Source organism: Mustela nigripes, chromosome 5, assembly GCF_022355385.1.
Source record: "Mustela nigripes isolate SB6536 chromosome 5, MUSNIG.SB6536, whole genome shotgun sequence".
In the NCBI taxonomy this organism is placed as follows: Eukaryota; Metazoa; Chordata; class Mammalia; order Carnivora; family Mustelidae; genus Mustela; species Mustela nigripes.
The window spans coordinates 141,118,696-141,135,567 of record NC_081561.1 but is presented as its reverse complement, the minus strand read 5'-3'; the positions used below and the strand labels follow the sequence as shown (position 1 = coordinate 141,135,567).

The 16,872-nt window shown below is 50.9% G+C and overlaps 2 protein-coding genes across 5 annotated transcripts in view; one reads left to right on the top strand and one right to left on the bottom strand.

The window, feature by feature from the left end:
• Positions 1 to 956: 956 nt before the first annotated feature.
• On the top strand, positions 957 to 8,538 carry DYNLT1 (dynein light chain Tctex-type 1). The gene is made up of 5 exons (XM_059401359.1): positions 957 to 1,037; positions 4,264 to 4,305; positions 7,240 to 7,363; positions 7,776 to 7,853; positions 8,143 to 8,538. The coding sequence occupies exons 1-5, from the start codon at positions 1,011 to 1,013 to the stop codon at positions 8,211 to 8,213; spliced, it is 342 nt and encodes a 113-aa protein (XP_059257342.1). The 5' UTR covers positions 957 to 1,010; the 3' UTR covers positions 8,214 to 8,538.
• Positions 8,539 to 9,212: 674 nt separating this feature from the next.
• Positions 9,213 to 16,872, bottom strand: part of TMEM181 (transmembrane protein 181) — a 68,570-nt gene continuing 60,910 nt past the window's right edge. For all 4 annotated transcript variants that reach the window (XM_059401354.1, XM_059401357.1, XM_059401355.1 and 1 more), the window contains 5 exons: positions 16,737 to 16,788; positions 14,858 to 14,940; positions 13,712 to 13,801; positions 12,828 to 12,894; positions 9,213 to 12,431 (listed from right to left, as the gene is read on the bottom strand). In XM_059401354.1, the coding sequence (XP_059257337.1) occupies positions 12,353 to 12,431; positions 12,828 to 12,894; positions 13,712 to 13,801; positions 14,858 to 14,940; positions 16,737 to 16,788 (371 nt within the window). In that variant the 3' untranslated portion in view covers positions 9,213 to 12,352. The remainder of the gene's footprint in view (positions 12,432 to 12,827; positions 12,895 to 13,711; positions 13,802 to 14,857; positions 14,941 to 16,736; positions 16,789 to 16,872) is intronic.

Genomic DNA, 16,872 nt, shown 5'->3' with positions numbered 1-16,872 from the left:
AATCACACACCAACTTGTGCCAGGCACAACTGAATGGGTAGGGGGACACATCAGCAAACAAAATGGCTTCTGCCTTCATGGAACTTAGATTAAGAGGGTAGAAGCAAGGGTTTCTAATGAATTGAAAATGAGCTCTGTAGCTTAATTCTACCACATCTCAAGGGCCTGTGGTCTGCTCTTCCTGGGGGGGTTGGGAAGTCAATTTTAGCAACTGGGCTTTGGAGTGGTAAGAAGTGACAGTTTGATTTCAAGGACATAGTAAAACCAGAAAAAGCTGCCCCCAAAGGCAAAGATCTTAGCCTCAGAGTACATGCAAACAGGTGCCCATAGACCAGCCCTTCTTGTTCAAGGGCTGTACGATTATTAATTTTCTGAATGACCCCTGTATCCAAGTGTCTGTTTAGCTCAGTTTGCTTAAAGCAGCCAGGAAGTGTGCAGCATTTTACAAAAAATTTCCACCCAGAATGTTTTTTTAATGGTCATTAAAGAAAAAAAACTTCATTTACATAGAAAATTTACCTCCGCAAAGGAAGGTTTCGTTTAGAGCTAAATCCTGGATCTCCAGGAAGAATGAGAGCAATTTCTCACGCAGCTCATCATATTCAGAAATCCCTTTACAATTTGTTAATAGATGTCCGAACTCATTCGACTGTTCAAATTAGCCCACACAGTGCAAGCTGGAGGGAAGGGCCGGACAGGGCCGGACAGGAGAATGGCTTTTGCACGTTTGTTTTGTTTTAGTTGCTGCGGTCCTGTGAGCCGCGGGGATACTGAGCGGGTTCCCAGGGAAACCACCCGGGCGGGGTGGGGTGGGGGAGGATCCGAGGAGGGGCGGATCCCGAGTCCCCAGCCCCGCTACTCGGCCGTGGGAGGAGCTCTAGAGCGGGGCGGGACTGGAGCGGGGTGGGGGTGGGGGCGCGGGGCGGGGCGGGAGGTCGAAGGGCGGAGCCTGAGTGCGCCTGCGCAGTGCGCGCTACTCAGGAAGGCGGAGGCGACGCGCAGGAGGGAAGATGGAAGACTACCAGGCTGCGGAGGAGGTAACCGCCGGCTCGGGGACTGGAAGGGTGAAGGCCGAGAACGCCCGGCGCAAGTGGGCGGCAACAGCCAAGGGCGTGTGTGGGCTTCCAGGCCGCGTCTGGACGTGGGCGGCGGCAGTCTCCGGGGCAGACTGACGGTACCGGCGCCCTCCACAGCGCTGCGCGGGGACCCCCGGCCCGGCCTGCTCGGGGCTTCGGCGCCGGGCCCGGGGGCGGGGCTCGGGGCTCGGGGCTGGGCCGGGGCTCCCCGCGCGGCGGCGTGCGCCCCGTCCTTCTGCCGGGAGGGGTGCCGCAGCCTTGGGATTTCTTCCTGGGGCGGGGCCTCTCCCGTCCCTAGCGCCCCCTGCCCGTCCCGTGTCCCGAGCCAGCCGGTGCTGGCCGCGCCCCTGGCCCCGCCGGGTCGCGAGCCTGGTTCCGCGCGGGCCTGCCACGCCCCCGACCTGCCGCACCCCCTCGGCCAACCGCTCCCCGCACCTGGCCCAGCGCCGGCCCGGCACGCCCCCGCCCCACACCCGCCGCCCCGCGGAGTTTGGGTTCCGCGCGGACCCGCCACACCCCTGCCCCGCCTCGCTCCCGCTGCCCGCGGAACCTGGCTCCGTGCCGCCCCGCCACGGCCCCCGATCCTCTCCACGCCCGCCGCCCTGCTGCCCCTCCCGACCCTGCTCCACGCGGCCGGGGCCGCCAGGAGGCTGCTATCTCTCCCTCCCTTTCTTCGGCGGTGCAGACCCCCAGCCTGCACTAGGTGCTGCGCGTCTGCGGGTGGGGAAGACTGAAGGCCGCAGGTGTGTCTGCTCATGTTTTAGTGCAAGACTCCGGAGTGACGTGCTCGCGTGACACGCAGATGCAGTCGCATCGTTCACGTCTCGGGCTGTGTGACAAATGCAGAAGTGCCCTGTGGGAGAGCCTTTGTCTGCCGGCCCGAACCTTGTTCTTCAGTTCGGTGCTTACACCCACCACGGCTGCTTAAGTTTCATTTTCATTTTCAGTTTGAGTCTGAGATGTCGGTGTGAGAGCTCCTATCTGTGGGGGAAAGACAATCTCTCATTGCCTCAGTGAAGAAGCAGGGTAAACCACACCATTACTTGCATTTATTCTAACGGCGTGCTTTCCTTCAGTTTAACACGCATCCAGGGAGGGTAGCTGAAGGGGGCTATTATAGAAAAATAGTTGCCCGTTTTGTTCTTGCTAAGTAATAATTCTCGTTGAAATTGAAATAAGTTGAGTCCTACATATTATGCAGACTGTCAAAAATAAACGCTATAGGTGAAGTTGGTAAGGTTTGATATTTTACCATTTTTGAAACAGTGTAAGCAGGAGTGTTGGGAGGGGAAAGAAAACATCTAAGACTTAAGGACTGATGCTAGAGTTTCAGTTTTGATCTGATTTCCTAAGTACCACGAATGGCCGTGTGGTATCAGTGTTTGAATGCTGAAAACAACCAGTGGGTAATTATGAGAAGACATGGTTCAGGAGCATCTAGCAAAGGAAAAGCTTTTTCTCCATAAACTAATTAATTTAGGAAAATAGCTTTATTATAGGACTAGCCATAAAACTTAAACAAAAAAAGGGGAAATGACACTGTAAGAGAAACCTCTTAATACTGGCATTCTAGGGGCGCCTGGGTGGCTCAGTGGGTTAAGCCGCTGCCTTCAGCTCAGGTCATGATCTCAGGGTCCTGGGATCGAGCCCCACATCGGGCTCTCTGCTCAGCAGGGAGCCTGCTTCCTTCTCTCTCTCTGCCTGCTTCTCTGCCTACTTGTGATCTCTCTCTATCAAATAAATAAATAAAATCTTAAAAAAAAAAATACAGGCATTCTAATTCTGGCTCCCACCAAGTGGGGTGGCTAAGGGACTTCATTATTCCAGATCTCACTTGCAGATCTGTAAATTGAAGGGCTGAACAGAGTGTCTGTTTACAGGAGATAAAGGCCTAGGCCCTTAGGAGGATGAGACCTTGACTTTTTTCTAGTAGGGGTGCCTTAGGTATTTGCTAATCCATGCCACTCTCTTCTGAACTAGCCTTTCCTGCATAGCCTCTGACTTCATGTACATACCTGGACTTTTATAAGACTACTCTCAGCTTATTATTCTTATTTCTTAAAGAAGCTGAAACTGCTCAGGGGATTCTGTACAAGTCCACTTTTCCACTAAAAGTCCACTGAAATGCCCTTCAACCTTTTTCCTAGTTAGCCACATGGCTAGTTAAACAGGAACATTTCCATATGATTTAGTATCATGAAAGTCTCTGGAAGGATCCTTTAAATCTCAAATCATTTGATCTGTAAGATACTGCAAATTTTCATTCATTTGGCGAGTTGGCTTTGTCTGCAAGCATGCCAGCTCGTGAGTACAGCAAGTGAGAGGGCTCCAGGCAGTCTGCTCTCGATCCTATGGAGAGAAAAGGCATAGCGTGGACAGAGCCCTGGTAGTTGGCATCCAGCAGGCAGGAAAGCTCACTGCCAGAAGCAGGGCACTCTGACTTTATTCCACCAGGATTCACAATGACTGAGGGCCTGGGGCTGCCCTCTAGAAGGAATGAATGTCCAGAGCTAAGTACTGTTCGCAGCACTCAGAATCTTGTGCCCTTTCAAATGTACCCTGTGTAAAAAGAAAACCATCTTTAAGCTCCTGCCATTAGATTACTGGTGGCAGCCACCTCCCTGCTCATCCTGAGGCACTGGTGGAGAACAGCCGTGCCAGCAGCCGGTGTTGTCCTGAAGTAGGACAGCATTAAAAAGGACACATAATTCTGGGGAAGTAGTAGTATTGTATACTTTATCACTAACGGTAGATAAAAACAAAACAAAACGTTTTTAAGTTTCAAACCTCCTAATCAGTTTACATCAGGAAAGGTGTCAGCTAATTTAAACAAAACTCAAGGAACTCGTTGAACTTCTGGTTTGTTAATGATGCTATTCAGCCAGTTGAAGTGGAGAGAGAGATTGAATCTAGTCAGGTCAGCCTTTTGGTCCATGGCATGATTAAAGCAAACCAAAGCCCTTTAAGTTATATACATACTCTAGACTCCTGACGGCCTCTCACCTGCCCTGTGATCCTCAAAGAGCCACTCGGCATTTCTCAGTCTCTTGGTAAAATGGGAAATTTAGTTTGGTTCTTTCTAAGTCCTCATTTCTAAATTGTGTTCATTACCTAACGTTGCATTAATCAGTGCAGTGGAAACCGATCTTGTAAAGCCATCAAACTTAACTAATTTTCTTGCTTACAGACTGCTTTTGTCGTCGATGAAGTGAGCAACATTGTAAAAGAGGTAAGAGGAAGAATGCTTGTTTTTAAAATGTTGATTAATGGCTTTATGAGTGAAAATAATGTGCTAAATACTATCTTGGAATTGTTTCAACTGAGCCTATGTGTTTTGGCATTTCAAATAACAGTTTTTACTTCAGTGAATATGTAGATAAGAATTACTCCCGTATTATGTAAATTATATATTTTAAACCAGACAGGAAGAGTAATATATTAGCATTATTATTGAATATTACCAAGACTTAATTCTGTAATGTTTTAACATAAAAGATTTGTGGTCATGGTATACAAGTAAATGTTTCTGGTGTCAAATAAAGAGTGAATATAAAAAACTGATTAACTTCCAGTTACTTACGACCTGATGATCGAGGTGGGGCTTACCCGTTTGTCTTATATTCCTGAACTACCTGTTCCATCATTTTTCACCATGGTACCTCCCTTACATGATGGCAGTGGAAGACAAAATAGGGTATTTGTTCTTCATTCATTGGAAAAATACGTATCAAGGGGGCCTTAGGGACTGACTGTCAAGGGGTTTACAGTATAGGGCGGGCCCAGGCAGGCACTTCCCAAATCATCACACTGGAAAATGTAACCGTGGATTCCCTGTGTGTACCGTGTGCCACCGTGCATGGTGCTGGGAGGATCTGACTCACTTGGTGTGTTCACAGCGAGAATCTGGAGAATGAGCAGGAGTCGTGTTAACTCCGCAAAAAGAGGGGCAGACATTCCAGGAAGTGTGCATGCGCACAGGCCCTGTGGCGGGGCCGTGTATGGTGTGTTTGAGGACTGAAATGAAGCAGATGGGCCCGGAGTAGTGCAGAGTCCTGGGCCGGGAATGAGGCCAGAAGGATTTTCCGTATTAGTCCCTTCTCTTCCTGAGTAAATTGAGCACAGACTGAAGCCATCAGCCAGAGGAAAGCCATTAGATGATCAAAGTTTAAAGTGCCAGCTGAGAGTATGTGTGTAATTTGGAATTGACTCTAATGCAGATTATCATCTAATGCCACAGTGATGAAGAACCACAGCCTGTTTTTGTGACCAATACCAAAAAGCAAAATGATCTTGTTCTACCATATGCATTATTTGCCAGCACAGGTGATTTTCTAGTTGTTGTTCAGAATCTGTAACGGTTCGCTTTTGTTTTCGCACAGTGTTCTTATGGAACAAGGGGCGGGGGGTGGGTAGCAAGAAGGTGCTGGAGCCGCAGTTGAACTGGGAGAAGTGGGGATGGCTTGCTGCGAGGTCCCCTGTGGTCTCACTTGTTTTCAGCATCGTGTTTGACTCAGTTGCCAGGCAACAAGTGCAGTTGAACATAGACTCTTCCAGTCTCCACGAAAGCATCAAGTAACATTGCTGTGGTTCTCTCCCATGGTCACTGGTGTCAACAGCTTTTTTGCCCCTGGCAATAGGTTAATTCTTCCCTTGAGCTCTTTTAAGGATTGCGCAGTAATAGATTCGGGTGAGTCCAAAATTGGAGGGGAGTTTTCCTCCCTCTCTGAAAAACAGTGAATTGCAAAGTGTATGTGGGGAGAGCTGCCAAAGTTAGAGGTTCGGCTTAGCAATGCCCCCCTCTTCCTCATCACCCCCCAACTTCTTTGACCAATATCCAGATCTAGTAATAACCAGGTCCTTTTAAACTAGGAGCACCTATGTCGCCACACCTCATTCTGTCCCGAGGTGGGGAGGGGGCAGAACATGTCAGAGGATGAGAAGAAGCTATGATAATGGGTGGGGGGTGCAGGAGAAGGCCAGAAGCTAAATGAGGTGTGTTTAATGACTGCTCAGAGTCCCAGGATAAATGGGTAGAAATCAGGGTGTGATTATAGGTAGCTCTTTGTTCCTCAAAAGCAAGATCACTGAGCCTTTGTCCCAGACAGTAGACCCTAATGCATCTCGAGTGTACACACTCAGACCCCGGGACTCTTTCTCTCTCCGTGTCTGAGGACAGAACTGGGCCTTCCTCAAATGATTTTAGGTCGTAACTGTCATCAGAATGCAGGTTTCTGGTTTCTTGCTAGAAAAGGGGTAGAGAAGAAAGCCACTTAGTTAGAGGCAGGCACACTGGCATCAGCATAAAGAGGCCCAGAAAATCATAAAATGGTAATAGCCTAACTACAAACTTGGGCAAGAGTAGGGGCAAGCGGCCGTATGTATTCCTGAGTAAACTCTGAACCCTCTCCAGGATGCAGGATGGAAAGAAACAATTTCAAACAGAAAAATTCATCATAAGCTTAAAATAATTATTGTAATATATAGGGCTCATATTTTATTATCTGAAAGGTACACTTAAGTGTTAACATATTCCCAGAAAATGTGGGATAAAGGAAGCATTTTTTGGGTAGGTTTATATGTTGTTAGTTGTACAACCAGTAAGGATTTTTCTGTCTGCTATACTTTTAAGAAAGGAATCGGCAAAGGAGAATATTTTCTAGCCTCAGTAGGAAAAAAAAGATTATCTCCAGGTACCAAGTACAACAGTCGACAGTAAATTCAGTCAACATGTTTTTAAAAATTGACAGATCCTATATAAGTGTGGATTTTAGAAAATGATATAAATTTATTTAATGAGGGGCACCTCGATAGCTCAGTTGTTAAGCCTCTGCCTTCAGCTCAGGTCATGATCCCAGGGTCCTAGGATTGAGCCCCACATCGGGCTCCCTGCTCAGGGGAAGTCTGCTTCTCCCTCTCCCATTTCCTGTTTGTGTTCCCTCTCTCACTGTCTCTCTGTCAAATAAATAAGATCTTAAACAAACAAACAAACAAAACACTTAATGTAGGAGGACGCTGTTAAAGGTGTATTTGCGAAGGGTGCTCATGGCTTATGCTCCCGTTTCAGGCAGATTATGTTAACACAGTCCTCGGGTGAGGAACTGCGGGACCTGCTGCAGGGCGCTGGGCCTCTTCTGCGAACAGTGACCTCTGCTCTGTGTTCCAGGCTATAGAGAGCGCGATCGGTGGCAATGCCTACCAGCACAGCAAAGTGAATCAGTGGACCACAAACGTAGTAGAACAAACTTTAAGCCAACTCACCAAGCTGGGAAAGCCATTTAAGTACATCGGTAATGCACCTCTGCCTCTCGTACATACTGCGGGGGTTCTTGAAGCACTGCTGAGGGGCGGGACTGGTGTCAGAAGAGAGGCGCAGCGGCGTGTGACCTCAGAGCATGTGCACAGCAGTAGGGGCAGGTCCCCGTGCCGTGCGCATGACCCCCGGCGGGCCTGGCAGGCGGCTGGAACAGTTGCAGGGCACACGTCACGGACTTCCCAGCACTTCACACCAGACTCTTGGGGAACAGGCATGGGGGGTAGGATGGGGCAGGCTGTGGCGTGCCACTGTCACAGGGCCAGTGTGTCCCGGTGACTGTTCCACGGACACCTATCACGGGATCCATGTCCGAATGCTGAGAGTAGGTGAAGAGAAAGGTGTGTTGCCAAGTAGATTTCTCTAACAAACGTTTGTTTTCGTTGAAGTGACCTGTGTGATTATGCAGAAGAACGGAGCGGGGCTGCACACGGCGAGTTCCTGCTTCTGGGACAGCTCTACGGACGGTATGGTCTCCCCTTTGCTCCGTGAACGCTTGTCCTGGGCCTTTCCCTGAGGCCGTGTGGTGCCTCCTCCACCCCGCTGAGACCTAGAGTTTTCCAGGCAGGGTTTTCTGAAGCTCGCACTTGGATGTTTGCGGTCTCGGGGTGCATGCCGACCAGAGCCCCCTGCTGACACCGTGCAGAGAGCCCAGGCGGAGCGGCCTTCTCTGTTCGCGGGCCGTGCAGAAGTGTGAGAGGTCGGGGCGCTGCGCCCCCGGCTCCCCGGGCTGAGCTCCGTGCCTTCTCCCCGCAGGCAGCTGCACCGTGCGGTGGGAGAACAAGACCATGTACTGCATCGTCAGCGCCTTCGGGCTGTCCATCTGAGGCTCGGCGGCCCTCCGCCCGTGCCTGCGCGCGCCGCCTCTCCCCACGGCCGCGGGCCCCGGCCAGCACCTTCCTCCTCCTCTCTCGTGGCGCTCACGGCGTCGAGGACAGCCGGGTGACTGCCCTGTTCTGTGAACGGCATAGCCAAGTCCGAGGACTGTCATCCTGGGTGCTTAGGCCTCTGCTGCCACTCTCTTAACTCTGAATATTTCTTTTCAAGGGTGCTACAAACTGAAATTGCTAGTTTGAAACTTTCTCTCTTTCAGATACACTAATTTTCCATACTTTGTACTTTGGTTAGAATAATAAATTATTCCACTTTGAAGTTTGTGTTTTTCTTCAGAGTCTAAATGATACCACACATGAATTCTTCCAGCTTCACTAGTGATTTTAGAATCTATAAAACTGCAAGAACAAAAAGGAAGAGGTACGGTCTGTGTGGGTCCTGTCGATGGCAGGGTGTGCTGCGTGGACCCGCGGGTGCAGGCTCCTGCAGGCTCCTGCAGCTTCCGGAGCCGGCCGGCTGGTCCCTGCTGCAGCCGGGGCTCCTGGCCACACGCACTGCCCGGGCCGTGGCGCGCGGCTTCTGCTCCAGCCTCCTCCCCTGGTCAGCTGCAGGGCCTCCCTCATGCTTTCACCGGCATTTGTTTTGTGTCCATATTAGGCCCTTATATAAGTTGGTGTTACACAGAAACCACGTTGGGAGGCTATCTGATGGACTGAAAGGGGTCATCTAAGGGGGGGGGGGGGCCCAAGCCCCAGTCTGTGACCTCACCTTCAGCGCTCATCCACGGGCCACATTCACACAGGAATAAAGACATGCTTTGTGTCCACTTGCTGAAATCAAGAAAGTTCTACTTTTGGCCCTAAAGCACTCATGCCTGAATGGCCAAATGAACACACGCAGGAGCAAACAAATGCCGTAAGAAAGGACTGAGTATGTAAAATTCACTAATATTTACCAGAAAGGAAGTTTCACAATGAAGCCATTCCCAAGGGTAAGTTTGCCATAAATATTTATTCACTTTTGATTGAATACAATGATCATTCTGTCGTCAGGGGTTCCTGTGCTCATGGACACAGTTCCAGGATCTGTTACACAGTTCTAGCTTTCCCTTTGAACTTCAAGTTGTTTTTATTTTACAAATATGTACAATCTTTTTGTAAAAAGGCAGTTTTCAGTAGCAGAAAATTCTGTTTCACTGTGTGGTATCATAGTTACCAGTATATCTAAAACATGTCAAGTCAACATGAACAGGGTAACAAGATGTCACAGACTAAAGCGACTTCCCTTGGGCCTGGGGAAAAGATTCGTAGCTTTTTTCCCCCAAAAGTCTAACCTCTAAGGCAATTGGTTTTTAAAATCCTCAAAATACATAAATATTCTTTAGTGACTTAACTTGTACTCACTAGATGTCCCTTTTCACCATCCTGTCTCTGAGCTTCCATGGTTTTCCCTGGGAGGAGGATTCCAGGAAATAAGTCACTGACCATACCGTGACCGACTTAACACAACTGCACCTTCAGTAAGTAGTTCATGGAATGCTTGAGGCTGGTGACAGTTGTCTTGTAACCTGCCCATTTAGTGGGCTGGTAGTTTACGTAATGTCTCTAAGCTTTTATTGCAATCTTATTATGTACAGGAACACTCTTACAAACTTTGAATATATTTTATATATCCCCTTCTCTAGCCTTTCAAATGGGGCTTAAGAGAGAGAAAACTGCATCACTTCACTGCTGTAATGATTTAATAATAAATCAAGCAGACCTATTACCCACACGGATAATGATGCTCTCCCTAGGGAAGCTGAATACGTGCGGTCATCTTCCAGGTTCCCCTAGACTGGACCAGTGTAAAAAATTATCCCAAAGATGATGTTATTCAAGCCATTACCATGGAAGAACTAAAGTCAGCCCTTTGAATTTACAACTGAAGTTTGCAAAACTGATACTCTCCAAGAAAAAACAAAACAATTTTCTTGCTACTGTCTAAAGTTTCTGGCAGACTTTAGTGTTTCAACCTAATACCTACGGCATATATACTACATGCTAAATGCTGTATACTTTAAGCAAATTTTTACATGGAGTATGTAATATGTTGATACACATGACACAGCGGAGACTGAAAATGCAGGATTTAACGAGAATCATTTTCCCCTTACATACTTCCTTTTATCATTTTTTGTTTCCAACTTAGTTACAAAAAGTAAATAAATACTCCCATATTTTCATTTCAGTGACTTGATGCCATGAAGAATCAAGTATGATGGTATCGGTCATCAGTTTATAATATAATTATACTACAGAACGCAGACAGGTTAAAAAGTTCTGATGTGTATGGCTAAATGCCTCAAATAATTTACATTTACTGATAAATAACAGCATTCCAAATTATGGACATTTAATAATTATAACTTGTAAACTATATCACAGAATACATTAATTAGCACAAGTTTTCATCAATTTACATTAAATTATACTTAGTAGAAGTTGAAAAAATTTGGTAAAAGAAAAACTTTTCCAGTACCTTGGAGTACACAGAATCAAAAAAGTCATCACACCATTGAAAATGTAAAAACCATGTAAACTTGAATTACCCTTGCAATAATAACAGTTGTTTTAATTCAAACTTTTATATTTACAAGGTTTTAAAAACAAATGGAATCCGTATTAAAGGTACGTTATCACTAAAGTTTAAACTAAACAAAAAGATGTGAAGTCGTAATGAAGTCTCTCGTGAACCTGAAGAAGGGCCCAGCCTTACCTAAAGTGGAATCCAATTTTGAGCGATTGAGAGTTAATGCATAGATGGAGACAAGGCAGGTCCTGCTTGCGGAGCGGCACAAACCTCTCCTACCTGCTGCGTCTGCCCCATCAGGGGCTTAGCTGTGACCGTAGGTCAATGGTTCAAGAGAGACGTTACTTCAGAGGAAAGGGAAAGGAGATCTCTACAGCGGACTTCTACGCAGTCTTTGACGTAAAGGAACTGGCAGCTCTCCAGGGCCTTCTATGATGCCACAGACTGAGCAGCTGGAGACAACCTTCCTCTGGGAGAGCAGGCCCTCCTCTTCCCTGGCCGCTGGAGGGCGGGGCACGCTTCCCAGCAAGTGACCTTCTACCCAGGGATGTGCTGCCATGAGTCATCGAAAATGTTTTCCTTCCTTTTATCTAGGCTTCAAATGTGAAACTGAAAAACTTTTTCACAGTAAAGAGTCTAAAATATATCAACCCTTTGTTTAGCTTTCACACAAAAAAATATTCCATGGGGTGTTCTCTCTAAAGGAGTCCTAGAAATGACAGCTTACAGGAACTGCGGCGGATCCTCTCTTCCCAGCCACAGTGACAACCGTTCACATTCATGCACGTACCCGCTCACACGCACACGCGTGTACACAGTCTCTTGGAAAACTGTGGCAGCAAGACCTCTTCCCTGGAGCTGGCACTCGTCAGTTATCTTACCCTTTCCTTAGAAATCTCAGCCAGTCCTCCTCTGAGCCCCACGACCCGAGCTCTGCCCGGTGGTGGTGGTGCAAGACTAGAACCTGCTCGCCCACCACTTCCAAAGCCATTACTCAGGCATTTCACACCAGCGACGGTAGTTACTCGTCACCTGGGACACTTGGTTACCCAGAGCACTCGATGGGGAAGGACTGCCCTCATGAGACAGGCACAGAAATAGGCTTCCCTTTGAGCTTAAAGGGCTGAAACTGGCACAGGGCAGGGAAGAAAGAGGAGAAGGCCACCATGCTGATGACAGCATTCATAAGGGCTTTCTTCCCATGGACTCGGAATCAGCAGATTATTGAAACAAAACAAAACAAAACAAAACATAACTCTACTAAAAACAGGAATAACTACCTCCTCATCACTAAAAATGAACTCTTTCTCATCTGAAATCTTTGAAAAAGGATTTGGCTGTTTACACTTATCAGAACCTCTCTTCTCAAATGCAGCCAATCTAAGTAAATTTGGCCCAATGTTTAAATTTCTCCTTGGTTTTCGTTTTCCTTTCAAAAGTACATAAACAGATGAGGACCAGGAAATCTCTGCTTACGAGACAAGCCCAAACACCAGCAGGAGCGGGGAAGGCCAGGAAGCAGCGCCTCGGCAAAGCGTTGGGCCTCCAGCGGCCCCGGGGCTCAGTCGCTCTCGGAGGCCTCCTTGTACTGCGCCCGGATGGCCTGGCCGTTCTGCAGGGGCATTTCTTCATAGTCACTCCTGTCACAAAAGAGACCCTTGATGCCATTCGGCTTTTGATAGCTCCTCCTCTGTTCTTCTCTTCCACACTGATGTGCCATTCTGGCAAGAAGGTGTTTCACAGCCCTGCGCTCCCCATTTCTATCACCCACGGCCCACCCTCGCCCCCCAAGAAGCACCGGGGCCCACCGCCAGGAAGAACAGGTCCTCCTGTGGTCACCGCCCAGGCTGTGTTCAGAAAAAGGGAATACCATTCAGTCTAGTCAGAGCAATGTGAAAACAGAACCTCGTGGGATCGCAGGACACTCCCAGGTGAAAGAAACATCATAAAGCCTTGAAAATCACTTTAGAATGACTGGCGGCCTGTTCAGTAAATGCACAAGAGCAGGCCGAATGCTCGGGGAGGCGGTGACTCACCCGTAGATCACGTCATCGTCCGAGTCATTCAGCATGGAGAAGGCAGGGTTGTCTTTCAGCTGGGACTCTGGAAGCCAACAGAAGCATTTTTATGCAATTAGCCCGGGCAGGTGGGCTGCTACAGAGAAAGGACAGGAGCCCAAGAGTGCGATTCCAATCCCAGCTTCCACCGTTCATGATCTGTGGGGTCTGAACGAATCTTGCCTCCCGAATCTGTTTCTCACATGCAAGTCGGGGGCAGCATCGGACCTAGCAGGCTGCTGGGCAGACCGAGCCGTGGAAGTGCCCGGAGGCGCCCCCGAACGGTAGCCGCGAGCCGACTACTTCTCCCGACTCCATAGGGGTCACGGGGGCAGAAAACACCCCCGGAGACCAGCGGCGCCCCCCTGCTTCCTCCCACCCCTGGGAAGGACGTGAGCCCCGCCGCCCAGTCTCCTCATCTCAGCGGGGACTAACCGCGCCCTCACTGCTGAGCCGCGGCCAGGCTCGAGGGCGAGGGACACGTTTTCACAAAGGCGCTTTGGGAACTCACACAACACGGAAGCCAGGTGGTGGGTCGGAAACGCTACATCGCTTTTGCTGCCCACGCTCCAGGGCATCCCTGTCCTTTGCAGCCTGCCACACAGTCCGGCTCCTCTCACATTCTGGCTTTCCCTGAATGGCCAGGGTGCTAGCACTCAACAGACTTGGTGTCACACGGCTGAGGGACATGCCTCTGTGCCGCCCCCCTCTAACGGATGCTCTGTTCCCTTCCTGTGCCCTAACGAGGCAGCCCGCGCCGGGTTCTCACCACGACTGGGCCCCCCCCCCCCCCCACCCAGCCGCCTACCTCGTCCCTCGGCCAAGGCTATGGGGCCCAGCACTGCAGCCGCAGGGTGGCTTACCGTACAGGGCGTTCTTCGATGGAGAATACACGAAGGCCAGAGTGTAGAGGTAAAAGTTCAACAGGCCATAGAAAGATAAGAATTCAGCTGGTGATACTGGTCAAGGGAAATGAGCAGCGCAGGAACACCCCGTATTTGGACATCTCAGCTGGGGTCTTTGCTTTCGATCTGGCTGCCCCCTCCACCACCAGCCGTGTGGAGGTGGTGGTCCACCGCTCACCACCAGCGAGGACCCAGACAGCAGGATGCCATAGGGCAAGCCCACAGATGAAGGTCACTGTAACCTTTCAAGGTCATCTGTAAGTAACAGGTGCACTGCGCTCTTTTCTATCAGTGGAAACCCCTGGAGGTAGCAGGACCTGACATGATCAAGTTACGCACAAAGGGCAGGAGGGCCCTGCGCGCAAGTGGGTAAATCAAGACTGAAATGAAGACCCGGACCAATCTCTCGAACCAGTCGTTCTTCGTCTTCTCAGCATAACAAACCCCTCTGAGAAGCTGATAACAGGTTAGTGTGAAATCCAGCCACTAAAATTTGAAAAATCTTGCATTGATTCTAAGCATGGAAGAGGCCCCCAAGAAAGAAGCTAAGATGTAAGGGAGTAACTCCAAAGCGCTGACGGACACCGTCGCTGAAAGGGGGCGTGGCGAGCCCTGTAGGCGCGCGAGGAGGAGTTTCGTGGGGAGACAAGCAGCCCCGCGAGCCTCAGGCACACGTAGAACCCGAAGGGCGTCCTGCCATCTTATGAGTCCTTTCTGGGGACACGGGTTTAAACTGCCCTCATCGCCACAACCCGTGGATACAGCAGCTGGACACATCTGGGAGATGGGGAGGGAGGACCTCACATCGGGCTCCGCCTCCCCTCAGTGTTCTGCGGGGAGAAGAGGCACCTTGACAGCTGCGAGGTTCCGCAGGGAGCTTGGGTTCCTGCAGAATCCCCAGGGACAGGAGAGCAGGGTGGCAGGGAGGGCAGCTGGGGAGCGTGACTCCCTCGGGACCGAGTGGCCCTGCCAAGTCCGAGCACTGCCCGCGGGGGGTGAGCCCTGCAGCGCGCGGCCGGCCTCTCCCTCGCAGGGGCAGCGGTTGGCCCCGCGGCCACCCCGTGCGGAGCGCGCCAAGCCTGAAGGCTCCCGTGGGAAGGATATAGTTCTGGTAGTGCGTGGACAGTTCGGCTACGAAATTGTCTTGCAGTACTTGCGCTCCAAACCGTAAGTACAGGATGACGATGCTGGAACAAGGGGAAGGGACAGTAAGTAAACACAGACGAGGACCGGGCAGAAGCTCCCAGAACTCGAACCATCCTCCCCGCGCACGGTCCCTTCACTACCATTTGCGCGCAGAGCGTGCGCGCCCCCGCCCCGCGCCCCCGCCCCGCACCCCTGCCCCGCACTCCCGCACCCCGGCCCCCGCCCCGCACCCCCGGCCCGCACCCCCGCTGCCTGGGCTGTTGGGCCTCAGACCCGGCGCCAGGGCCAGGGCCGCTGCTGGGGCGGAGGCAGCGAACCGTGCCACAGACCATGTCCCCGCACCAGGGGCCTCGAAACACCCGTCGGCACGTTCTCCTCGCTTCCGCCTTAGACCTCAGTCCCAAGACCAGCTCCGACCACCAAGGACGAGGCCCTGAGGTAAGTCCGCCTCCACCCCTCCCCCCAGGCCACGTGTCCCTCCGCGGGCGCAGCCACTCCGGACGCTCGTGGACAAAGGAATGAGGCCCCTGGAAGTCGCATAAGAACGACCGCAAGGGCAGAACGACCTCTCGGACTCTACGGAGGCCGCTATAGTCTCCCGCTCCCAGCCTGTGGATTCGGACCGCGTGAGGGTGAGGACATGAGGGGACGTGAGGAGTGTGTGCGTGCGTGCGTGTGTGAGAGAGAGACTGTAAGTGTGAGGGGGGTGTGAGTGGCTGTGAGAGCATATGAGAGGGTGTGAGAGTGTTCTGAAGAAGGGTGTGAGTGTGTGTGAGGGAGTGTGAGGGCCGTGAGAGGGAGTGTGTGCAGGGTGTGTGTGTGTGAGGTGGTTTGAGTATGAGGGGGTGTGAGTGTTGTGAAGAGGGGTGTGAGAGTGTGAGGGGGCATGAGGGGGCATGAGAGGGTGTGTAGGGGTGTGTGTGTGAGGGGCACTGTGTATGTGTGAAGGGGCGTGAGGGCACACGGAGGGAGCGCGTGTGGGAAGCAGAGCCGGCCTGTGCGCCAGGCACTGAGGCAGGGCTGCCTACGCGCATGCGCACTGCTGTTTCCAGGAGTGCAGATGCTGAACGAAGCAAGTCCCCGCTGAATTCGGGCAGTGAGCAATGAGCACGACCCGCAGGGGAAGGGACACGTGTGCCCACGGGATGCCACAGCTCAGGCAGCCGGGGACCCTGGAGACGCCCTGCAAAGCTGACCTCTTAGAGCCTCCCTGCGGCTCCTGCTCAGGCAGAGAGCTGGCAGCCATTTACTTGCCTCAAACCGCCGAGAAAAACAAGTGACTAGATTTTCTTCTCTCTGGACTTGGATTTTAGCAGAAGGAGACAACCAACCAACAACCCAACAACGGATCGGGTATGCGTTCACAGAAACCTTATCAACGGGGCCTCAGCCTCCACAGCCTCCCGCTGAAGTGTTCCCTGCCCTGGGGGCACCGCGCTGCAGTTCAAGGACCCCCATGGTACTGAATTCAAATGCACAGTCCTCCCCCTGAAGCACCAAAAGAACGCCAGGTGCCAAGCACACTCACGTGCTATTCTAGTTCTTGACCTGGCGCTGGGCCATGGCTGCCCCAGCTACACGGCGCCGGCAGAGTGAGGAGGAGCGCCAGCAGCATGCCCCGGGGAGCTCAGTCCCTGCAGTCCCCGCACCGCTTACAGCACATGAGCTCTCCCGCGGCTACTCAGGGTCTGCCCTGTGCAAGGGGCCCCCTGACCTATTAAACAGATCTGGCTAGAAATGCTCTAAAATGAACTCTGTAAAAGGGAAGAAAAGATATCCATGACAGGAAAATACAAATGCGCGGCTTCAATTCTTTCAAGAAATAAAGTCTTCTTACCTAATGACGAGCACTACAAAAGTCAATGCAGTCAAAAATTTTAACCTGAGATCTGAAAAAGAAACAAATACCCCATTAAATCACTTGGGACGTAAATTCCACTCTCATCTCAGGGAGCTTAAAAATAAAGACAAAA

What these genes read in the sequence shown, in the direction of transcription:
- DYNLT1 (XM_059401359.1), top strand. Translation starts at nt 1,011, where the DNA reads ATGGAAGACTACCAGGCTGCGGAGGAG. An exon ending in ACTACCAGGCTGCGGAGGAG is followed by an intron (nt 1,038 to 4,263) that starts GTAACCGCCGGC and finishes TCTTGCTTACAG; the next exon opens with ACTGCTTTTGTCGTCGATGA. An exon ending in TGAGCAACATTGTAAAAGAG is followed by an intron (nt 4,306 to 7,239) that starts GTAAGAGGAAGA and finishes TCTGTGTTCCAG; the next exon opens with GCTATAGAGAGCGCGATCGG.